This window comes from Seriola dumerili, unplaced genomic scaffold (assembly GCF_002260705.1).
Source record: "Seriola dumerili isolate Sdu_G_001 unplaced genomic scaffold, Sdu_1.0 BDQW01000012.1, whole genome shotgun sequence".
NCBI lineage: Eukaryota > Metazoa > Chordata > Actinopteri > Carangiformes > Carangidae > Seriola > Seriola dumerili.
The window spans coordinates 443640-467784 of record NW_019174267.1 but is presented as its reverse complement, the minus strand read 5'-3'; the positions used below and the strand labels follow the sequence as shown (position 1 = coordinate 467784).

Here is a 24145-nt window from a genome sequence, read left to right as displayed (position 1 = left end):
ATGAACAGAAGCCGAGTGGTAATCAGGAGGGTCAGGGGATGGCGTCATATAAAAGTCGACTAAGCGGTCAAGATCCAAACAGATCCATGTTTTGTTTTGTTTGTGTCACTACTTGGAGTCCACTTGGATCCACAGCAGTGGACCAGGACCCTGTCAGGACCGGATCGGACTGAATCCGTGCAGCTGGACTGCAGAAAGGTTTGTAATTTCAGTTGGACTTAACAGAAAGAAGGGGATTGTGGGTAGGGAGGTTCAGCAGATGGCACGTTTATCCAGTGAATCCGACACATTTTGACGAAATGGCACAAAATACAAGAAACTAAAAAGCTCCTGCCCTTCGCTCTCATTTATTATCAACAACAACTCACTGTACGATGTCAGCGTTGGTCTCGTGAGTTGGTCCCGATCAGTGATGATTGATCTGATTATCAGTGAAAGATTTCTGCTTCTCTCAGACGGATGGAAACAACAGAGTGAGTCTGTTTTCTGATGTGAAAACAACATGTAGAGCAACTGTTTACATGCAGCCAAATACATGATCAAGACAGAGGCCAGAGTGACTTAGACAGGAAACAGGAAGCGTGTTGAAGACTTGCCATATGATGCAGCTGGATCTCACACACACACACACACACACACACACACACACACACACACACACACACACACACACTCACACACACACACACACTCACACACACATAAAGCACATCCCTGAAGCCCACAGAGAAACTGAGCTCATTTGAGCGGGATGATGGGTCATCAGAAGATCTCAGAGGTCAGAAAACAGAAAAGAAAAACAAACTGATTCTTACGTAAAGTCAGAATTAAAACACGATGTTTGATTTTCACTGGTTTTCATTTACACTGGAAAAAAAAGAAGAAAACTATGAAAAGGAAAATATTAAATATGGAAAGTGATAAGGCTTAGATCTTCCTCCAGTTCGACTGGCCTCACACTGTCGTCTTCTCCTTTCAATGTTTTCCCCCCCCATAATGACACGGGTCCCGTCATTTAGTGTCTTGAATTAAGTGTCCAGTTGTCCACGTGGTTCATGTCTTCTGGAAAAAGCCCTGATTGTCAGAACAAATCGTAAGAATATGGTTTTCATTTTCCCGCCGTAAAGCTAGTCCCATCAGTATCCACACTGCGCTCTGCCAGCGTTCGTCCCGCCCGGTGAGTCCTGCGTTCACAGGAAGTCCGCTCTCTCTCTGCTCCGGCTCAGGTTTCCGTCTCTGCGTCTCCTTTAAAGACGGAGTCGACCGGAGAATTAATGTGCGGGAGCCTGAGGACGTCTGGAGGGGCTGTAAAGCTTTACCGTCGCACTCGCGCTCGGCGTCAACGTGGCCTGAGCTGTGTCAGTACGTGTCTGAGCTCCTGGAGCTCATTTGGGGGAGGGGGCAGGGAGGGGAGCTGAAGAACCCTCCGGCTCCCAGCAGTCCTGGTTCTTAGATGTTCCTCTGGGCCGTCAGGTACTTGAGAGCGGCCGAGCCGTACTTCCTGGACAGGTCCTGGTGGAACTCGTCCTTCAGGGTGTTGAGACAGTTGCGGTAGCTGGAGCTGGAGCGGAACTTGGAGATGTCGAAGCTGGGAGCGTGGGGCATGTGGATCATGAAGGCGTTGGGGAGGACCATCAGGTCGTACTCCTGAGGGGGGGGACAGGGAAAACAAACTGGCTGAGACAGAGGAAAATGGAAATCATGAAACTGAAGATGCATTTATTCTTTCTCTTCTTCACAAACCCTGCGTCAAGAATTCAGAGATTCACACACAACTGAAAGTTTCATGAAACTAGAAGAATCAACGTCTCTCATCAGTTTCCCGTCGGCTGCAAACAAACGCTCATCGAGTTTCCGTTGATGTGTGGTCAGATTTGGAAAAGCCTGGGGGCGTGGCCTCTGGCTCTGGACCGCGGCCGTTACGCTATTTACCAAAATCAAATTCTCCTCCGCTGCACAGCATCACTTCCTGTGTCGGCTGCCGTTTTAGAGCAGTGAAGAAGAATTGATTCCCAAGAACTGCAGTTTTATCTAGTTTCTCAACAGATTCCATGGTATCAGATCAGTGATCAGCATCTCTGAAACTAGGAACGACTGTATTTATATTATTGCAGCTCTAATCACTGTTGGATAAAAGCACAGAAACAGACAAAACGAGATCATTAAAGTTAGAACAAGAGAAACGGGTGCTTAAGTGGTAACATGTATATTTAATGGTTATCATTATAAGACAGTAATATTTAGAGTTACTTTTTCCCAAATGGTGGATTGTCTCCATTTGGGGTTTTAAAAAAGCTCTTATAATTATTTTAACTAAAGCAGCATGTGGCACAAAGATTAAAAACTGTGCATTAAAACGACAGACACACTCTCTGTCAGTGAAAACCTCCACACAGTCGCACTGAGGACGGAGAGCGAACATCTCCAGCATCGTGTTTAAAGCCCCCCCCCCCCCCGTCACGGTGCAGACGTACCTGTGCGTCCAGCTCCATGACATGAGAAACCTTGTTCCAGCCAAAGCCCACGAAGCGCTGGTCGTACTCCGGACAGTCTCGTCTCACCACCACGTACGGCTCGAAGTCCGGCTCCCACTCCACCTTGTAGGGGGTGGTGGCTGTTCGCCATTTGGCATAGTTGGTCGGAGCGTGACCTTTGGGCCACACGTGATACCTGGAGCGGCAGAAGGAAAAGGTTAAATGATGATCACATCATCCAGTCTCCTTGTTTTCACCTCCATCATCCGCCTGATTCTGGGTTCATGTTCCTGTACCTGAAGGTGTAGAGAGTCCCCATGTCCAGCATGGAGAGCAGCTCGGCTTTGGATTTGGGGAAGGACAGACGGTAACGCAGAGTCTCAAACGCCGGAACCACCAGGGCCTTCTTAGTGTGAGCCATGTCCAGCTGCACCACGGACTTCCTGCACGGAGCGGAGGAGGAGGAGTCGTCACCGACAGGTAAGATCAACAGGGTTCACATCTTTACCTGGGACTGACGCGACTCACAGATTTCACACCTCTTCACCTTACTGCTGCTCATCGATCTCATCACTCAATAACTCCTTTTCTGTCTTTTCCTGTTGGATTCACCTGTTCTTGAGATGTGTCTACAACTGGGTTTGAATTTATTTAACTGCAGTGGACCAGTTTAGAAAGGCAGCTATAAACCATGAAGCCCAGTGAACTCTCTGCAGACCTCCATGATAAAACCGTGGTGAGACAGAGATCGGGGCAAAGGTATGGAGCTTGAAACGCTCTCTCTCTCTTTTTGTCCTCGCTGCGTCGACACAACTGTCTGAAACTGTCTGGACTTTGTCTTTGTGGGACAGTGACATCAGTGTGTTTCTCCTGCTATAAAAACAAGATCTTTCTCAACCTGTCAGCAGCAGCCGGTCTTACCTGAGGTAATCGTAGAGGCCGTACATCGGCAGGAAGTCCACGTCGGTCAGGAACACGTACGGCGTGTTGGCGTTCTTCAGGGCCACGTTCCTCACCAGGTTGACCGGGTAGAACTGGCCCTCCTTGTAGACGATGTGGTAGCCCACGTTCTTGCGGTTCTTGAGGACCTCGGAGGCCTGAGCGTAGCGCAGGAACTGCTGCGCCTCGGCGTCGGACATGTAGAGCGCCAGGCTGATGGGGCCCTCCCAGTGTTTACAGATGGCCTCCAGCATCTGCAGCCTGCGGCGGCACAGACAGTCACGTGTTACTGACGACGACGAGAGCATTAGTTTACCTAAATCTATTTCTCCTTTAGTGAATAAAATGTGAGAAAATAGTAAAAAAGAAAAAAGCCATCAGAAGTTTCCAGAGCTGATATTTCTTAATGTCCAAACTCAAAGATATTCAGATTACAACCATATAAAACAGAGACAAATGACAATTTTGTTTAAAATGTACTGATGAAGGTCATATGAGGTGGTAGAAAGCTCCGGGACAGCCACAGGATGGACCCTGTGGTGACCGTGTGCTCTGGGTTTCCAGGTGTGGTACCTGTCCATGGAGAGCTGAGCCACCAGCGTGATGTCGGTGTCGTCCTCGGTGGGCGTGTACTCGTACTGCAGGAAGTAGAGGTGCACGCGGTGAACGGTGAGCCGCTCCCGCCGGAAGTCGTAACACTGGTCGTCCTCGTCCAGCTCCTCCAGAGCCGTCTGCAGCTGAGGAGACAGAGCGACACCACCAGGTCAAAGCTCTGAGGGAAGACTCAACAAACTCAATGGCCTCTTACCAAGAAAAGTGTTTTTAGATAATAACTCTCTGCAGCTTCGGACTGGACGATTCTCTCTCATTTTTATTTTAAAATCGAGTTTCTTCTCCTTTGTTTCCTTTTTTAATCTTTCTCAGACGAACTCGACTCTTAAACGCACCACAACCAATTAAACCAATTAAATTAATTTGGATTGTAATCATGATTTGACGAAGCTGGGATGAGACTGCGTCACCATGGCGACCACACTCTTGCTCTACAGCGAGAGCGGCAAACCGACATCCTGCCAAGTAATAATTGATTTTCAGATCCTTTTTCTGAAAGAGTTCGTGTCGTTACGTTAAAAATGATTATTGACTAAAAGATCGTTATCACACGTTTACTCTCATAAATCCATCAGTGCGACTCGACATCAAACACTTCAACATGTGCCGTGTGTGTGTGTGTGTGTGTGTGTGTGTGTCACCTGCACGCTCTCTGGGTTGGCCTGACTCGGGCAGCCGAACAGCTCTCGTCTCAGCAGGTTCCCGTCGTACTCCAGGAAGGTCAGGTAGAGGTTCCTGAAGAACTCCACGTGCTTGTTCTTCACGCGGAGCTTCTTCGGAGAGTTCCAGTGGATCACCTGGACGCCACAGTGAACAGGCGTCTCAGCACATTCACCTTAATACAGTTTAAAGGTCCTGCCACTTGATTCAGCTCTGAAAACCATCCTTGTTACTCAGAACTTCTCTAACCTGTGGAGGTTCATTTCATCTTTAAATTGATCAAAAACAGCGAGAAAATGGTGAAAGTCTCAGTTCACTTACTCTTTATTTCTGTATTTGAGAATTACCATTATTAATGCATTAACATCTACAGGTGCATGTTAATAATTCAACTCTCCAGCACTTGTTTTAGATTTAATACAGAAGTCCACTTTACTGCCAACAGCAGATTGTAAGTGCAGCTTGTTTACCTTGAATGTTGTGATTACATTTCTTTACATTATTTTAAAATTTGCCTTCTCCTCTCAGTGCCGTTACAGGGGCAGGTTTTGCAGAGTAAATAATCGATGGGGCGTGTGTGTGTGTGTGTGTGTGTGTGTGTGTGTGTGTGTGTGCGCGCACCTTGAGGTCGGACACCTCGGTGTAGCACTGCTCGGAGCGAGTGTGATCCGACAGCTGGACGTTCCAGAAGCAGGGCAGCTGGTGCACCAGGACCGGGTTCTGCTTGATGAAGGCGTTGAAGATGTCCTGCAGACACACGACACACCGCGTCAACAACAGCAGCCGCTCTGGTTCTGCGCACCGACCCACCCTGAAAGCCGCGTGAGTCACGGCGGCGTTAAGGTCTCCGGTCCCTCGGCTCTCGAAGGCGTCGGAGAGGAGACCCATATTATTCGTCTCTTTGCTGGTTTCCTGGCAACCTCAGCTTTGATTTTACAATCTGCACAACAGTTTACAAAGGCCGGCTCCCTGTTTGCAGCCCGCATTGTGTCTTTTAATATACAATCAAGGTCGCCGGTCGGAGCTCAGCAAACACACCGACACCGCTGGGTGTGTGACAGTAAACAGACTAACAGCAATGGGGAGATCAAAGAGAAATCTGGACCTGACCTTTTCTTAGCTGCAGGATAAACAGCACTCTTGTTCCTCATCCTTTAGTCAGGTGGTTAATAATTGAAATAAAAATTATTATGCAAATTATTGCATTTACACATTTAAATTCCTCAAAGTGAAGTGTTGAAGGTTCGATATCAGAATTTCAATTCAGGTCGATTTAACTCTTCTTAAAACAAACTATTTAACGAGTAAATCTCAGCTTTTATTTGATCCATAAAATCCAATAAGCTGATTGATCGCTCTCACAGATGTTTCTCTGTTTTCTAAAGATGGAGGATGTGCTGTCATATGTTGTAAAAATCTTGTAATTTCTGGCTTTTTACATAAAACTGAAAAAGACATTTATCTAATTCAACATTATGTTGCAACTGACGCTTTACTTAGCTGTGTGGTTATAACGTGTGTGTGTGTGTGTGTGTGTGTGTGTGTGTGTGTGTTACTGACCATTAAAGCTCCTCCAGTGTAAAGGTCTGTGTCCATGTGTAGTGTGATTATAGATCAGCTCTAGCTTCTATATTAATACTGTGAAAGTATCAAAGCCTCAGTCCACAGAGAAATGCACACAGCCTGTATTCAGAAACTGAGCCTTAAAACCAGCCGTCAGGACTTCTGGAACTTTGTGATGTCACAACAAAGCAGTCACCAAGCCCCGCCCACCTGGACCCACCATCCAAACCTTGCAGGATTTGGTTTCTCTGAGAGTTTTTACCTGAAATCTGCTGTATTTTTATTTGAGTATTGAAAAGTGTAAAACATGGGAGCATCAGCAGAATAAACCTCCTCTCTGAGAAATCTAATTACAACTCGCTGTTACTGTGAATGATGTGTTTAATTGTTTTCTGATATCTTTTGTGTTGTCTTTGTTGTGGGTGTGTGTGTCCCTGACCTGATCGGCGAGCGAGGTACTGAGCATGCTCATTAGCTCCCTCTCTGCCGTCAGCCGCCACATCTGCTCCCAACCGATTCGCCGCAGTCGCTCCAGGTAGAGAAGAATGACGCCTGTAAGAAAAGCACAGTCAGTCACATGACAGTTTTTATCTGATGCTGTGAAAACATTTAAACATCTTCATCTCCTCTTTCTTCTCCTGTTTCCTGTTGAATCTGTCGCGTCAGAACCGACGTCAGTCTGGATTCGTTACCTGTGTTGAAGCCTCGTCCCAGTGCGGGCCAGGGTTTGTGGTTTTTCCACAGGTTCCCCAGGTACCAGTCACTCTGGTTCTCCACCAGACCGATCACCTGCTTATCTGCAAACAATGCAACCAACAGGTGGTCAGCGAAATATGTTGAAAGGTCTTTAAAGGACTTGATGTACAGGTCTGTGCAGCCTCGGTGCAGGAATCTGCTCTCTCTACAGTTCGTAGTCTCACCTGTGAACTTCCTGAAGATGCCCCAGAGCTCGGCGATGTCAGTGGCGAAGGTGATGTCCGTGTCCAGGACGATGACCTTTGTCAGGTCGGAGGGCAGAGCTTTGGTTAGCGTCAGCTTCATCAAGCCATAAATACCTGAGTAGTGCTTGTTGGGAATCCACGACACCTCGGACTGAAACCACAAACAGGAAGACGGGGGTTTTTTTTGCAGCCATCTTTTCTTTTAAACAGGTAAACTGTCACCGTGGCAACTGATGGCTCCACTGTTGTTCATTGTACATGTGCAATGTTCAGTTCGTGGGCTAACACAAAGCTACATTCAGCAGATCTTGGCAAAGACTCAATGTGTGTGTGTTTTTTTTTTTTTGAAACTGCAAATAATGTCTTTTAATTAATTCTCTTGATTCAGAGTAATTGGATCTGCATAAGTGCATCATCTGCAAATATAATCGGCTTAAAGTCTCGGCTGTTTTTCTCCGGTTTAATGTGAGTTAATGGAAACCGGAGAGCGAGCGAGATAGAGAGAGAGAGAGGGAGAGAGAGAGAGAGAGGGAGAGAGACAGACAGAGGGAGAGAGAGAGAGAGAGACAGAGAGAGAGACAGACAGAGGGAGAGGGAGAGAGAGACAGACAGAGACAGAGAGACACAGAGACAGAGAGAGACAGAGAGAGAGAGAGAGAGAGAGAGAGAGAGAGAGAGAGAGAGAGAGAGAGAGAGAGCATGCAGGTCGCAGCATCTGACAGCACAAAGGACTCATTGTTCAGCACAAAGACTGAGAGGGAGGAGAATGTGATGATGTGAAGGATGGAGATGCAGGTTGGAGTTGCACACACACACACACACACACACACACACACACACACACACACACACACGCGCGCGCACACGTACATGCACACGCACACGCACACACACTAACTTATTCATGCTGCTCTTACATTCCCCGTCACTGTGAGAGCACATTCATCAGCTTCATGTTAAGAGAAATGATTTGGTGTTTTTGTGCTGAAGTGTCACTTGACTTTGGGAGAAACGAGTTTCAGCAGCTCGTCCTCCTCCGTCGCCAATTGTCGCCATCAGGTGAAAACCTTGTAACTGCCCTCATGGTGATTGTCGAGCATTAACTTTAAGGACGTGGGTCTGCGACTCACAGTCGGTCGGATCAAGTCCATCCAATACAGATGCGGTTGATACGGTACAGATACAAGGTTTCCTCGGAAACACCAGGAAACAAAATTAACTGCGGTCAGGTAATAACCTTGTATTTCCAAATTGTACTACAATAACGGCTTTGCTTTAATCTCGCAGGGCATGTTTTAAGGACTCGGTGGTCACCTGGAGCGTTTCTAGTTATTCTGTGGTTTTTAAAGTGTAACCTCAGCACACTTGGACAAGACTCTGGTTCCGCACTTCGTGTCTCTGAGGACACGGTGGAATAAATGAATGAATTAGAATTAATAAGAAGATTTTTTTTGGCAAAATCCAAAAGGGACAGAGAGAAAGAAGGATTTTTTTTGTATACGATAGCATGAATCTTTCTGTTTCTGCATCAGATATCTGAACCACCACAGAGCAGGCTGTCATTACAGTCTATTGCATATGTTCACATTCCCCACAGGATGAATCCTAGTCACCATGGTGACTGCTATAAGCTTCCCTCTAGCACCGCCATCGGGTTGCAATTTTTATGTTGGCCCATAACAACGTATGTCAAAAACTAATGGCTACATTTCAATATTCATGGTCTCCAGAGGAAGAATCCTAATAATTTAGGGGCCTGTCCTCGAGCCATTAGGACAGGCTTAAAAACTGACTACAAACAGCTAATGGGCAGATTGCACGTTCACACTCAAAGTTTAATGCTGGTGTTTTCAGTTTATTAGGAACACCTGTAGAATCTATTACAAACCAAGGCTAAAGTCCTTTAATAAACTCTGCTCTTGGACACATTTATTTATTCTATATAATCAGATTAATCCTGCTCTTTTTGGCAGCCGACACAAAATGTCTGTAACTGATTGACTGAGTGATGAAGTTACGCCACTGGTTGGCTGGCTGAGTGTTTCCCCACTGGCCATTGCTCTTTCAAAATGATTTGGTGTCAACAGTTTCTATTGCGTCATCAGGGGGGTTTTACAGTGGACATATCTGAAACCAGAGCTCAGTCTTTGTCTTTAACTCATGTGTTTGGCGATTTCATGGTTTAATTTCTTGGTTATAAAATCAGGAGTTTAGCAGCAGCTTGGAAGTGACTGCTGGTTTATATGTTGGATTAGTAACTATAATCAAATAAAATAATATCCAATATTCTGAAATGATCCATTGTGCATAAAGAGCACTTTCTTTACTTTAGTACTATCAAAGCCTCATGCTAATACTTTTGTAGTTTTACTTAAAGCTCCATCCAGTCTGAAGGTCTGTGTCCATGTGTAGTGTGATTATAGATCAGCTCTAGCTTCTATATTAATACTGTGAAAGTATCAAAGCCTCAGTCCACAGAGAAATGCACACAGCCTGTATTCAGAAACTGAGCCTTAAAACCAGCTGTCAGGACTTCTGGAACTTTGTGATGTCACAACAAAGCAGTCACCAAGCCCCGCCCACCTGGACCCACCATCCAAACCTTACAGGATTTGATTTCTCTGAGTGTTTTTACCTGAAATCTGCTATATTTTTATTGGATCACTCAGAAAACAGTCAGCCAATCAGAAGAGAGGCTCAGAGCCTCCTCTCTTCTGATTCCACGGTTACTTCACAGGCTGTGGTGCGGTTGTGAAATGTGTTTCTACACTGACATATAATGTTTAGGTGTCAGTTTGACACAACTTACTTTAATGTTGTCAGTTTAAAAACGAGGCTAAACTGAAGCTTGACCCTCGACCACATCCTGAAGTAAGAGCCAGTTAACACTGCTGCAGCTCTAACAATCCTCTGATCTGTTAATGTGACACGATCTGACACACAGACTCGAGCTGTGACCTCCTCTTTCAGAATTAGCGATGTGTCTGTGCGGTGCCGTCTCTGTATTGATGTCTCTCGCTCTTTGATGCCGCTCTGAGGCGAATCTCTTCCGTTAAAGGAGATTTATAAATACATTTAACTCAACTCATCTCTGTATCCTCTAGACTCGCTGCTGCCGCCCTGGACGGCAGAGATTCTCCTTTGATATGGTAAATGTAGGATCTGACTTTGGCTCACCTTGTCCTAAAAGAGAGCAGCGAACAGGGATACGTGCATGTGTCTGGATGAGGGCTGACATGGTGTGTTTGACACGAGGTGTGTGTGTGTGAGAGCTCTTACCTTGAGTTCATCTGCATCATAGAAGCTGACTTGCACAGACGGCACCATCCAGGACTGGAACAGAGAACTCAGGATACGATTGGCTACTGTGTCTGTGATGAAATGAAAGTGAAGAGGATTCCTCCTGAGAAACGCAAAAAGAAAAAGAGACGTAAGAGGTCAAGAGGTCAAGAGGTTCACTCCGGGCAGGTTTAACCTTCTTGACTAGCACCACCTCTGCCTGTGAAGCTAATGCCACCTTAAAGGGACTTGTGGTTTCATGTCAGGAGCGGGTGGTGGTGATTGTCGCTTGACAAGAGCTTCGGCTATCGTCTATCAGGGCTAGCTGGTTAGCATGCTAACTTCAGTAGAAACAAAGACATGATAGAGAAAAGAGTTACTGGTATTTGTTTCCACCTCTGGAGACAGATGTTGGTGAGTTAAGGAATGACATTTGATGCTGAACTCACAACGTTTGTTTTAAAAACTGTCAAGTAAACAGCTGTTAATGCTAACATTAGCTATGTAGCAATAGCAAAACTTACAAATAGCTCCTTTAACAGACTCTGACCTTATCCTGTGACACATTCATGAAGCAGTTGAAAACATTTTTATTCAGACAGGTTTTTAGTCTGAATATCTCCATTTTATTTCATTGCTTTTCATTTTCCTATTTCTTGATCTTGAACTTTTGCACTTTTTATCATGTAAAACACTTTTTTTTATCTGTGAAAGGTGCTATATAAAGAAACTTTACTCACTTACTTACCGCTTGAGGGAAATAAGACTAACATAGATTAATAGAATAACAGCAGGGCTACACTTTATAAAGGACCCACTTAAAATTTTCCTCAATGATGACGTCATTCATGGATGATCAGAGTCTGGACGAGGACGGAGAAAGTTTTCAGATGATAAAACTCATGACTTTGATCTTTATTGTGAGACCTTTATGTAAACAGGCCCAAGGCTGCAACATTTATCTCAGAAACTGACACACACACACACACACACACACACACACACACACACACACACACACACACACACACACACACACACACAGACCACCATGAAGCCACAGACCCAGACTCACAGAGATCTTCAGGAGCAGCCAATCAGACTTCCATTTGCAATTTAAGTGGAAACATAACTACAGAAATAAACATTTAAAAGACACCAAAAACTGTGCATCCAATTCATTTTCAAACCAGCGGCACATCAGACAGAGCGAGGTCAGACATCAGCGAACACAACTCAGTGGATGTTTACATCTTTGAAAGCCTTTGTGAGAGCCACAGACATGTGAGCGGAGCTGATTGAGGTCAACAGAAATCCAGAAAAAACAACAACAAAACCCTGAAATCTGCTCAACATGTAAATCCACTGAGTCACGAGCACTAAAAATACAACATCAGTCATGAACAGGACTGATGTGTCCTCAGTCTTACACACTAAACCACACTGTTTAAACAATAACGTGTGCGGCAAGTCAGAATAACACTGAGATTCAACTGTAATGGTGCCGAAGAGAAAGATGCTGAAACACTTTCTGCTCAAAACAGAGATACTATTGATATATTTTATATTTTTATTCCGTTTTAAAATGTTAAAATGAAGAGTTCAGGGTTTTTCTTGAATTCAGGTGCTACATTAAAGGTCATCTTTTCATTTTCACATCTTTCTACCTTAATATTCCTAACAGTCTGCTTCAAGGATTCAAGGGTTTTTAAAGCCTGTACAGAATCCGGGTTACAGCTATGTCAACTCCTGCTATAAAAGAATTTAAAAAAGCTCAAGTGGAGTTCAAATAAATGTACAGATTCAGTGAAGGAGAGAGAAGAAGAAGAAGAAGAAGAGGTGAAGGTGTTGACTCACCTGTGGAAGAGGACGGACTTGACCAGCGTGACCACGTCTCTGCTGGCGTTGTGACCGGCACAAACACACGCTACATGGATGAGCTGCAGAGACAGAAGATGGAGAATCAGCGGCTGCGTCGTTTTAGAAAAATAAAAAAGTTTCACTCGTTTCACTGCCTCTGTCATTTCACTTTAAATGGCTCCATTTTGGAGATAGGAGCAGGTCCCCCCGACAACCGCGCATAATCCAGGACATTCACTCTGCTCTCTGATGTGAAATTTCATATTTAGCTTCTCAAATATGTATGATTTCATGTCACTTGCTTTTCAGCAGCAGAAGTCTTTGAAAAAAGTTGGTGTTTAAAGGCTGGAAACGACATCAAAGAGACTTCAGGAACTTACTGCTGCTGCTGCTTTCTTCCATTAGTTTGTATGAAGTGCAGCGACGCGGTGAGGTGAGGGCGTATTTACAGATAAACCCTCCTAAGATCTTATTTTTAACACAGTCTCACATTGCTGTATCAGCAGAGCTTCAATCTTATAGGAGCGTGATACAACAAATTAACTGTGAACCACTTCCTGTTTGCACTGTAACCATGGAAACAGACATCAATCACTGGATTACTTCTGATACTGCAGAGAAGGGGAAATTTTACAACGTGACACAGGTGTTTGAGTTGAATGCGTTTCATGTCCCGACCTCACACTTCTGGACGGTGGGCGATCGGGGACACTCCGTGTGGTTGTTGTTCTTCTCCTCCGCCGTGTTGTCCCCGTCCTCCGGTCCGGTGTCCGCCGAGGCTCCCCACTGCTGGTTGCCGTAGTTACCGTCCGGCTGCTGGGCGGCGGTGCCCTGCTGCGACTGGCTGAGCTGCAGCCGGATCTGTCGGTTCTCTTCCTCCACCTCCCGCACTCGCGACTCCAGGACGGCTCGCTCCAGGACCTGGGCCGCCGGGGTGTCGGCCAGACAGGACGCCAGGAGCGAGGGGAGCGGCCATACTGAGGGGATGGGGGATGGGACTAGGGAGAGTTTCAATGAATGTCCTGTGGGTTGTAAGTGTTACTAAGAGCTGCAACCCTGACTAAGTTAGCATTAGCACAACCGCTAACACTGTGTCAGCCACGGAGCTAACAAACAACATAAACAAATAAAAGATGCTAACTACATTAACCATTCTGAAAAGATGCTAACTACGCTAATTGTTCTGAAAAGAAGCTAACTACACTGACTGTTCTGAAAAGATGCTAACTACACTAACTGTTCTGAAAAGATGCTAACTACGCTAACCGTTCTAAAGATGCTAACTACATTAACCGTTGTGAAAAGATGCTAACTGCGTTAATTGTTCTGATTAGATGCTAACGGTTCTGATCCGTCTGCTAGTCTCTGGTTCTGGTCCTGACTGAGGCTCAAACATGTGGCTGAGTTTCTCTCATGTTTCCTCCTCTGACCATCTTGATGCTCTCTGCTCTTTCACCTGTCCACCTGGAGCCAGCAGGTGGTGGGCGGGGCTCAAGGCCTAGAAGTCAGAGTAGATGAGCTTCAGATCCAGTTTTTCAATGTGTGAAAACCATGTTAGACTAAGTATGAATCATAGCAGAGGATGATGATTAAAACATGTCTGGAGGAACTTTAATGACACTATATAACCATTAATCTATGACCACACAGATTATTACTCTGCAAACTGTAGCTGTCAGATAAATGTAGTGGAATAAAAAGTATAATAGCATTAACAGATATTTCCACAAAAGGCGACATGAACAGCTCTAGTTAGATTTCAGGATGTGGAGGTCGTCCTCGTGGCTGCTAACAGGCTCAAATCTCCGTCTGACGAGACGACACAAAGTGTAACCTCAACTCCAGGATTCAAACCTGGAGGTGACATCACACACGGTTTGCTCCTGTTTTTTTGTTTTGTTTTGTTTTTTGACTTTATGGAACAAACATGCTGAGGAGTTGTGAGCAACACATTCTCCAAAGTCTCACACGTGAAAATTGGCTCATCGCACTTCTCCTCTCCCTCCACCTTCATCCCTCCCTCACACTCTTCTGACAGACTGGGGTGTGAACAAATCCCAGAGTGCTTCAGGGTGTGGCGTTTGAGTTGCTAAAATTATTAAAACTTAAAAAGGAGATATAAGATGACAGAGATGTTATCAGACCTCAGCAGGAGTGGAGGCGGGAACTCTTCTGCTTTCCTCAGAGGTCATTTGGGGTCAAAGTTCTGGAGGTCCTGGACTCTGAGTCCTGATCGATGTGTATTAAGTGTCAGAGCTCAAATACCAAATGTATGAAAGTGTGAATTCTCTGTCATGACGTTGGGTCTGACTCTGCTGCCTTGCCAAGTATTAGTCTGTGCACATTTCATATTCCAGGGTTTAATATAAAAAAGCAACATTTCTGGTTTCACATTGTTTTATTACAAACCCACAAACTAAACAAGCTGTTGTTCTGTTGTTGTGATGCTCGGGGCTGTTGTGTGAAACCGCCCGAGTTCATTTCCTGCCACAGTTTCTTCTGATAGTCGCAACCAGCAAAGAGCAAAAAAAAGCAGTTATTTGTTTGATTGTTCGCTTTTAACCAAAGGCTCTGTTCAGCAGCGTCATGATGGAAATGTTAAAAGCAGAGTGAGGACAAGGAAAAAAGCTGTTTCCTAATTCATATTTTAAGACACACACACACACACACGCACACACACACACATGCGCACACACACACAAAGGATATTTCTGATGATATTCTATATTTTATTTTTATTCCCATGAAAAAACCAAACCAACACTGAATCTTGCCTCTTTTTTTTTCTCCCTTTTTTCGCTCCCTATCTCACATTTTTTCCTTCCCCTCTTCTCTCCGTCTCTCACTCTCTCTCTCTATCTATCTCTCTCTCCTCCTCCTCTATCTCACTCTCTGTCGTCCTCTCTCTAACCCAGTAAAGCAGCAGCTGGCCCACAGCTGAAGTGAGGCATGCTGGGAATGTTCACACCCTCATCTGTGGCGAAGTGAAAAGCGAAGCAACGAAGGATGGAAGCTCCTTTAAAATCTGGCTCTTCTTATTTTTTCATAGTTTCTTTGCAGCATCTTTTTACATTACAGAGCACTATTTAGCATAGCAACGTAGCTTTATAGTATTGTATAGAGAGTGGTGGGAGAAGTATTCAAAGAGTTATATTAGTCTGCATTATACTGTGAGATTGTCATTACAGGTTTATATTTTTACACCATTTTATTTACTGTTGTGTTGGTTCATGGTCATGCATCATATTTTATATTTCCACTGCAGGTTTTAATCTGAAAAGAAGCCAAGATAAATGTATAAAGCAGCATGACATTACAACACTCCAGGTACGAGTTTTTCAGAACTGCACTTCTCTCTGTCCATGTGTAGTGTGATTATAGATCAGCTCTAGCTTCTATATTAATACTGTGAAAGTATCAAAGCCTCAGTCCACAGAGAAATGCACACAGCCTGTATTCAGAAACTGAGCCTTAAAACCAGCCGTCAGGACTTCTGGAACTTTGTGATGTCACAACAAAGCAGTCACCAAGCCGAGCCTGAGTGTTTTTACCTGAAATCTGCTATATTTTTATTGGATCACTCAGAAAACAGTCAGCCAATCAGAAGAGAGGCTCAGAGCCTCCTCTCTTCTGATTGGCTCACCGACCTGTTGTTACTAGAGCTGCAGAGAGAAGCCTGAGAGAGGAGATGTAAAACTACACTGAGGTGGTTTTTATATCTTCTGATGGATCAACACTTCAAATAAAACACAGAAGAAGAAAATATGGAGCTTTAAGTATTGTACTGTTATCATGTACCACTGTGTATAGTGTCTATAGTGTTGTATAGTGTAGATAATGTAGTAATTTAGCATTATTTTACATTCTGGATTATCATGCTCACATTATAAACCATGTAAATCCTTCTTTGGCAGCGCTGCTTTTAATCATGTAATGCAACAAAGCAAATCTGAATTTGAGACGAAGGATGAGATGGAGAGCGAAGGAGAGGAGGAGGAGGAGGAGGAGGAGGAGGAGATTCGACCAGAGGCTACAGATTAAAACCAGAATCTGATCTGCAGTCAGCCGGCAGCAGCAGAGAACGCAGGTTATTTCTGCAGCGATGAGCTGCTGCTGCTCAGAGCACCAACGCTCTCCAAAAGCTACTCCATCACTCTTAACACTCTGAGCTAAAACGGATACGCCGCACTGTGACAACTCATCTGTCATCCACGTTCGAGTGCGTGAGTCAGAGAGTGATCCTCAACAAAGTGGAATCTTCTTTTCCCGGCTCTGCTCGTCGTCCAAGAACCACCGCTTACCTCAAATATATGACGTCTGACCAGGAAATGTGCAGAATGTGTCTTTGTGTGGCGTCTTAGCAAAACATGTAGGGCCTTAAGTCACACTGTTCCCAACCACAACAAATCAGTGTGATTAAGGGATGTTATATTCAACATTAAAGGGTAAATTCGCACGGAGAGAAAACCGCTGGCACACTGCACAGACTGTGGACTCCACTGGGATTCTGTCATCAGGATCTGGTTTTGGAGAAACCACAACCGCAGGCGTGGACGGGAGTCATAAAATATCTGCTCAGATATTTGAGGATCACGTTCTCCCTCAAATATCTGCTCAGATATTTTATGAGCTGACAGTTGATGTGGCTCCCGCTCAGGTTAGCAAGTTATTTATCACACAGCCGACTGACATATGAGGACAATTATACTTTCCAACGGAACAGACGACAGGTACGGTCCACTCCACCTGTTTTTATGTGCTTTTTCAATATGTGCATTAAAAGCTTGAGCAGAAACACCAGAAATGTGTAATCTGTATCAGTCACTGCGGCTTCATTAAAACACCATGTGGTCACGTATCTATGGATATGTTCACATGATGGAAACACAGACTGTGGAAATTTCGGAAAACGAATCAGAGTTTTCTGGTTCTGTAACTGGACCCTGTGTTTGAAATCTGCTTCGTTAAGCGACACGTGACTTCACTTTGTACAGCAGCAGCTACTGTCGTAAGTGACAGTGAGTTTCAATCTCAAGTTTTAAAGCTCCTCCAGTGTAAAGGTCTGTGTCCATGTGTAGTGTGATTATAGATCAGCTCTAGCTTCTATATTAATACTGTGAAAGTATCAAAGCCTCAGTCCACAGAGAAATGCACACAGCCTGTATTCAGAAACTGAGCCTTAAAACCAGCTGTCAGGACTTCTGGAACTTTGTGATGTCACAACAAAGCAGTCACCAAGCCCCGCCCACCTGGACCCACCATCCAAACCTTGCAGGATTTGGTTTCTCTGAGTGTTTTTACCTGAAATCAACAGAAATCACCGACCTGTTGTTACTAGAGCTGCAGAGAGAAGCCTGAGAGAGGAGATGTAAAACTGCACTGAGATGGTTTTTATATCTTCTGATGGATCAACACTTCAAATAAATCACAGAAGAAGTGTGAAATGTCAGTCAACATGACTGAGAATAGGCTTGGGCAATATCCAGAATTAAATATCTCAATACTGTTCAAGCCCAAATATCAGGATATACCATATAACAATGTACAGTAAGGAAAGCAGTGAAACGAGGGTCAGACTTGGCAGCTGGGCAAAACTGCAAAAACAAAAAAATGGAAATTTGAATATCTACAGTCCATCTGCTGAGAAAACTCCAGAACAGCCACTAATGGACCTGTTCAGGACGCAGAGGTGTTTAATTTCGCCTGGGTCATCGGCAGAATGAGACGTTTTTATTGTATGAAACTGAGACTAGAAATGAAAGAGTGAAGACTGAAAGCTCGATGTCTCGTTTCAGAAGACAAACATCCTGCCTGTAAATTAAGTCTTCACCGCACAGGACCTGGGAAAGGTTCATGCGAAATCAGGTCATTAGAAGTAAAGATTTTGCTAAAAGGTCAGATGGTCACTGAAGTCACCGAGTCTTCCCCAGGGAACATGATTAAAATTGAACATAATTATATATAATCTCAGTTTTAGTTTCAGGTTTCAGTGTCTAATGTGTTGGACGCAGTACACTGCTTGTTCAGTTCTTTATGAGCTCAGGCTGGTGTGCATGTGACTTCCTGACTGTCTGTGTGTGTGTGTGTGTGTGTGTGTGTTATAAAAGCTCTTCCTGGAAACAGCATCACAGCGTCGTGGCAAAGAAATTCTCTGAACCGACCTCGGCTGTTGTGATCCAAACAAAAGCGCAGACTGCGGCGGCTCGCTGATGCAGCCTCGCCGGCTCTCCGGGATGTCAGAGTGAAAAATCCAACCAAACAGAAAATCGGCTCCATGTGTTTAAAAATTTAACTTAATAGTCGGATCGAAGGGAAATTGAGCTGAGCTGCAGAAAAACGACTGATAATTGATGTTTTCTGTTCTCGTCGGTTGGATTCCCGCAACTCTTATTTGACCCAAACCACAGCTCAAGTCTTTTATTATAAATCAGCTCCAAACCCAATCTCCATGGAAATTACAGAGCGAGGACTCTCAGATCGCACTGAACAATCTGCACATGCTGCGTCTCTCATACTCACTCTCCAGGTTTCCCGCCAGCAGGTAGAGCCAGGTGAGCAGGACGACGGCTGTGAGAGACGCCACCAGCAGCTTCAGGCGTCCGCGGCACAGCAGGTTCATGGTGGGACGACGGCGCTGAGGGGCTCTGAGGGGTCGGGGGTCAGGGGAGAGGAAGGAGGGGAAAGGGGGGAGGGGGGAGGGGGTTCAAGTAGGGCTCAGTCCCTCGTCAGGTCCCTGCAGCATCCTTTCATCTGAGGAGGAGAGAAGAAGAGACGCCATTTCAAATCAACTTCCTAGCAGTGCGATCCTAGACTGCAGGGGGGAGGGGGGCAAAGAAGCCCATCGAAGCCCACAACCTTTCAGTCAATTTGGTGTGTTAGCATGCTACAACATTAGCTTATCAGCATCAAACACTACGTAAAGCTGAGGCTGATGGGAATGACATGACACAGAGAACCTGGTTGGAGATTTAGTCCAAATCAAACTCGTCTGCAGCAGAGAAATCAAACCTCTTTCTGTTAATAACAGGTCAATAAAATAAAAGCCACTCTTGTGATGAGAAAGCAGCAGCTCAGTTTGTTAGAACAAAGAGGTTTGAAAGCCTCAGGAGTCGTGTCACTGCACAGATGAGATCAGATGATCCTGAATTGTCTGAGTCTAATGAGGCTGAAGAACAAGGACTCAGTAAGTGTCACATTTATATCGTGGAAACATGGAAAACCTGAAAAGGAGAAAATCCTGAACAAGCTGTAACCCCCCCCCCATCCCCCCCTGCTGTCAGTGTGTCTCTGTGCTGGTCTCCCTCTTTGTGCTGAGCCTGATTAGAGCTGGAGGTCTGTCTTTGTTTCACAATGCGATTCATTAATCCCACTTTAATTAAACAGAAGCCCGAAAGAAACAAAACCAGAAACTGCCGCCAACAAGAAACAGTGAGTGTGAGTTTAGTCTGAGAAGAAGAAGAAGAAGAAGAAGAAGAAGAAGAAAAAGAAAAAGAAGAAGAAGAAGACACTTTAAGCTGGATCCAGACTGAGGAAGAGTTTCATTAAAAACTGAGCTGGAACGTTTCAGTGTCGGAGGATAAAGCAGCTGAGAAGGAACAAAACTGTGACAAATATTCACCATTAATGGTGGATTCAACAAAACTGGAACGTGCTGTCGTTTCTAAACACAACACACTGACAGTCACATGAAACACACCTCGTGTCTCAGTGTTTACTGCAGTTACCGCCAATAAAGTCACAATACAGACACTTGATTTTGACAAGTTTACACATTCAAGTGAGACATTTCACATATGAAAACATGAATTTCATATAAAAAACTAAATGGAAAAAGTTTGTTCACCACAAGGTCCATTTAGTAGTTGCAAGCTGGAGTTTTCAACCGTATCACATGACCTTCATCGGCAGACAGAGTTTACCCAGTTGTCATGGAGATGTAGATGTTTACATTATCTGTATTTCTGCGCATTTTAAGGACGTCACGTCCACGCTGGCTAAAAAAATGAATAGTGAATATTTATCTGCGCTGTTGCTGAATATCGTACAACTCAGGACCGACCTTTTATTATTATCTATTTATCTGTTTATTCATTATTACATTTTAAGCTGTTTAAACTGGTTCGTCCTTTAATTCTATGTTTATTTTCTGGATTGTTTTCCTTTTAAATATTCTACTTTTATTTCTGGTTTTACTCACTTCCAAACATCCCCTCTTTTTTTAATTATCTTATCATTTCATCTTTAATGTCTTTTCTTCATTTTTATTTTGTTTTTCATGCCCTACCTTTTATTTCTGGTCTTACTCACTTTAATAAATCTCCTCTGTTTTACTGTTTAGTATTTTCTGACGGTGATATCTGGGCTGGACTGTACCAAGATATCACAGTTTGGATATCGAGCCTCTCGTGTACGTTGAAGTGTTTGCTCTCTGCTGCGCTTGCTCTGACAAACAGACTCCAGGTTTCTGTGCAATCAACTGGAATTAATTAATAGGAAACTGAACTCTGTGTCCACAGAATTTCATTTTTAATTAATACCAGATTATTTGCTTCTTTTCAGGAAACTTCCCGGGAGTTGTTAAGAAACTGTGGACCTGTGAAGTGAAGCCTGATTCATGTTGGTGGTGTTTTGGAAAATGAAAAACACAGGGTCGGACTAAAAGCACTTTGACTGACTGGCCTTGTGTGTGTGTGTGTGTGAGAGAGACTGGACCAGCTGAAGGTGTGTGTGTGTTATCTTTAAGAGCAGTTTGGCGGACACGGTGAAGTGAATGTTACTCTGATGGGAAAAGAAAAAGAAAGAGTCAGCCTTCAGAGTTTAAACAAAACCTCTGCAACAAAACAGAACAAAGACGCAGTAAAGGACAGAGAGGAGACTTCAGACTTCGATATCAGAGCTGCTGACTCCGGAGCTTCAGCTCGGTCTGAAGAAACAAATGCATTTGTGACACGTCAGTCATCAGCTGCAGGATAAATGTGAGTGTAGATCTTCTAAACAATGATCCACAGCCCTGTGTTTACACTGAGGACGCGCTCCCACTCCATACGTCTCTGTCGGGACGTTTCTGCCGCTGTGGCTCTTTTCCCTCCTCGGCAGCTGAATCAGCTTCGTGTTGAGAGAGAAAACAGCAGCTACGTCCGACGCCTCTGCAGCACCTTCGAGAAACCGCTCCCAACAACAGGGACAGAAAAAACATCGACCTCAGATCTTCCTCCTTTCAACTTCATCGTCCCCTGTCAGATTCCTGAAGTGACTGTGTGACGTCTGTGGGTGGAGGAAACTACCACTCAACTCCACCAACAGAACAAACCACAGAGTTTAATGGACAGATCCACGTGAAATCGACGGAGCGTGTTTCCACAACCAAGAGGAGTCTCCTGATGATGCTGATCCAGGAACAGCTAAGCTTCCAGGCTCACACTGATAGTTCAGCTGCTGACACACAAGTGACACACCAGTGACACACCAGTGACACACCAGTGACACACAAGTGACACACCAGTGACACACCAGTGACACACCAGTGACACAACAGTGACACAACAGTGACACAACAGTGACACAACAGTGACACACCGGTGACACAACACTGGGTTGTGATTTCCTGTCTTCTCTGTGAGATCTTTCCCTCACACGTCTTTGTTGCATTGGAACTGGTCTCTGCCTTTTCATCCGACAGGTTACTTCCTTTATGAGGTGTATTGTCTGTTATGACTGTCAGCACTCAGCTGTCAGTTTATTAGGTACACCCGGATGAAGCTAATGAAGTCTAACCCGACAGTCCTGCGATGGTCCTCCTCCGTCACGGTTATAACGTTCAGTTCACATCGATGGTTTACTGGGGTGTTCATTCACTGTGTGATACTCTACAGTGAAGAGGAGAAAACAAGAGACTGATGACTACTGTTTTCTAGTTAATTACAGCCCCACACAGTTCATTATTAAGAACACTACAATCATCTGCTGTACGTGCGGATCAAAGTGTGCGCTGGAAGCCACCAACGCTCTGCCAGACGCTCAAACTTTCCAAGTGCATCCAGATGATTTATGAGTTAATTAGTGAGGCTGATGTATGCGCTGTACGTCGTTAAGAGCAATGAAAGGTGCTGAGAGGGGACGAAGAGGGAGGAGAGGAGAGACGGAGAGAGCAAACAGAGGGAGGGTGAAGATGAGTGAGAGGAGGAGGAGGCGAGGAGGTGGGAGGCAAAGAAATGGAGATACTTGAAAAGACGGATAACAGAGGAGACGGTGGGAGAGAAGAGGAGACAATAAAGGAGGATTCAGGCGAAAGAGAGGAGAGGAAACAGCAGAAGAGAGGAGAAAAGAAAAGAGAGGAGAAGAGTAAGTAAATAAGGTCCAGGTTGAGTTGTGGGATGTGCAGGTTTATTGGCCTTTCAGCCTCTGACGCTCATAAACCCAGCGAGGATATAAAAATGAGGGACAGTGCCACTAAAGAGGAGTTTAATAGGCAGCTTTTGTTGATTCTGCAGGAGCTGCACAAAACGCTTACACTTCTGGGCTCTAATTGTGGCTGTAAAAACAAAAAAGCCCTGGCCGTCGATATGAGGAGGATGTGTTGGGAGGACTGCGGCGGTTTTGCAGCCTCCTCGTGCCGTCTAATCGGAGCTGAGAACAGCACTGGAGGGACGGCCGAGGCTGCGTGGGCGGGGCGGAGGCACAACAAATAACTTGGTGTAATGGCTGTAAATTAAAAGATAACGCCCCAAGCACCGAGAGTGAACACTTACACCCTCTGAAAGAGTTATCCTGTGACTTAGTTACTGACCCCAAACTCATTATTTATTCATCCTGCCTCAGATTTATCGAAGCCGTGGTTTCTGCGGCTCAGTAATCTGTGGAGATGTGAAAACATTTTAGGATGGAGTTCGGAAAAAGCCTGGAGATCATGAGGCTTCATCCTCTGGGAGCCATCATCGCCTGCACTAACCCATGCTGCATGTGTGAAGCTTTTTCACTGAATCTGTGAAAACGTCGACCCGCTGCTCCGTGATGAAGCGTGCGGTCCTCTCAGCTGGGCCGCGACTGGTCTGCTCACGTGGTCTCAGCTAGACATGGAGGAGCAGCGTTCAGCTTTCATGCTCCACACGTCCGAACAAGTTCTACAACTCTCTCCTTTTAAACTTTTCTGTTACTTTGCTTTGCCGGTGGCGCTAGAGGAAACGTCGGAGGTTCACTGCCGTCAGTAGGCTTCATCCTCTGGGGATCATGAACATCTGTACTAAATGTCAGATTAATCCGTCCAATAGTTAAATGCTGAATGTAAACGAATCAGACGTCCCGACAACAACGAACTCAGTGTGTCGATCAAAGCACAACGCCACAGCTCCACCAGCTGTTTATCTCCAAGCATTCAAATCTTAATATTTCTAATTCAGTAGTGGATGGAAACACAAATAAATTCATTTTTCTTCTGGTAATTTTCTGCAGTAAATCTGGAAGGAAGCCGAGCTTGTAAACAGGTCGTCTGTTGATGAGGAAGTGAACAGCAACAGATCACTTCCTCGATTCCTGGGTTGCACCTCATGGAGTTTCTCCTCTCAGTGAATCCTGTCAGTCAGCGCCGTGGTGGGGGTGGGGGGGGGTGGGGCACAGTATGATACAGTATGATAATGCAATTAAGAGCTGAAAGCATCAGCTCTGGTCCGGCGGCCGCGTCCCAGTTCAAACTGAAGGGCTTTTTAGCAGCGAGCTAATCACAGAGGGGATAGTCCTGATTAAGGGAATAATCAGCAGGCGCTTCCTGCATTAGGGGATGGAGATAAGAGTGGAGACGGGTAATCAACTCCACTCACTCTG

The 24145-nt window shown here is 44.9% G+C and overlaps 1 protein-coding gene across 1 annotated transcript; it reads right to left on the bottom strand.

Moving 5' to 3' along the window:
- Positions 1–674: 674 nt before the first annotated feature.
- LOC111225650 (LARGE xylosyl- and glucuronyltransferase 2) lies at positions 675–18972 on the bottom strand. Its single transcript, XM_022750657.1, has 15 exons — positions 18848–18972; positions 17565–17577; positions 13007–13289; positions 12326–12408; positions 10469–10592; positions 7169–7340; positions 6941–7045; positions 6688–6800; positions 5307–5432; positions 4667–4822; positions 3987–4150; positions 3396–3674; positions 2771–2917; positions 2475–2670; positions 675–1647 (listed from the first exon to the last, which is right to left on the bottom strand). The coding sequence occupies exons 1-15, from the start codon at positions 18945–18947 to the stop codon at positions 1450–1452; spliced, it is 2259 nt and encodes a 752-aa protein (XP_022606378.1). The 5' UTR covers positions 18948–18972; the 3' UTR covers positions 675–1449.
- Between the last annotated feature and the right edge of the window lie 5173 nt (positions 18973–24145).

Excerpts from the sequence above, each read along its gene's own strand:
- LOC111225650 (XM_022750657.1), bottom strand. The coding sequence starts at position 18,947 with ATGAACCTGCTGTGCCGCGGACGCCTGAAGCTGCTGGTGGCGTCTCTC. Across the intron at positions 4,823-5,306 it reads CCGAGGTGTCCGACCTCAAG|GTGATCCACTGGAACTCTCC; the intron begins GTGCGCGCACAC and ends TGTGGCGTCCAG. Across the intron at positions 4,151-4,666 it reads CCAACCCAGAGAGCGTGCAG|CTGCAGACGGCTCTGGAGGA; the intron begins GTGACACACACA and ends CTGTCTCCTCAG.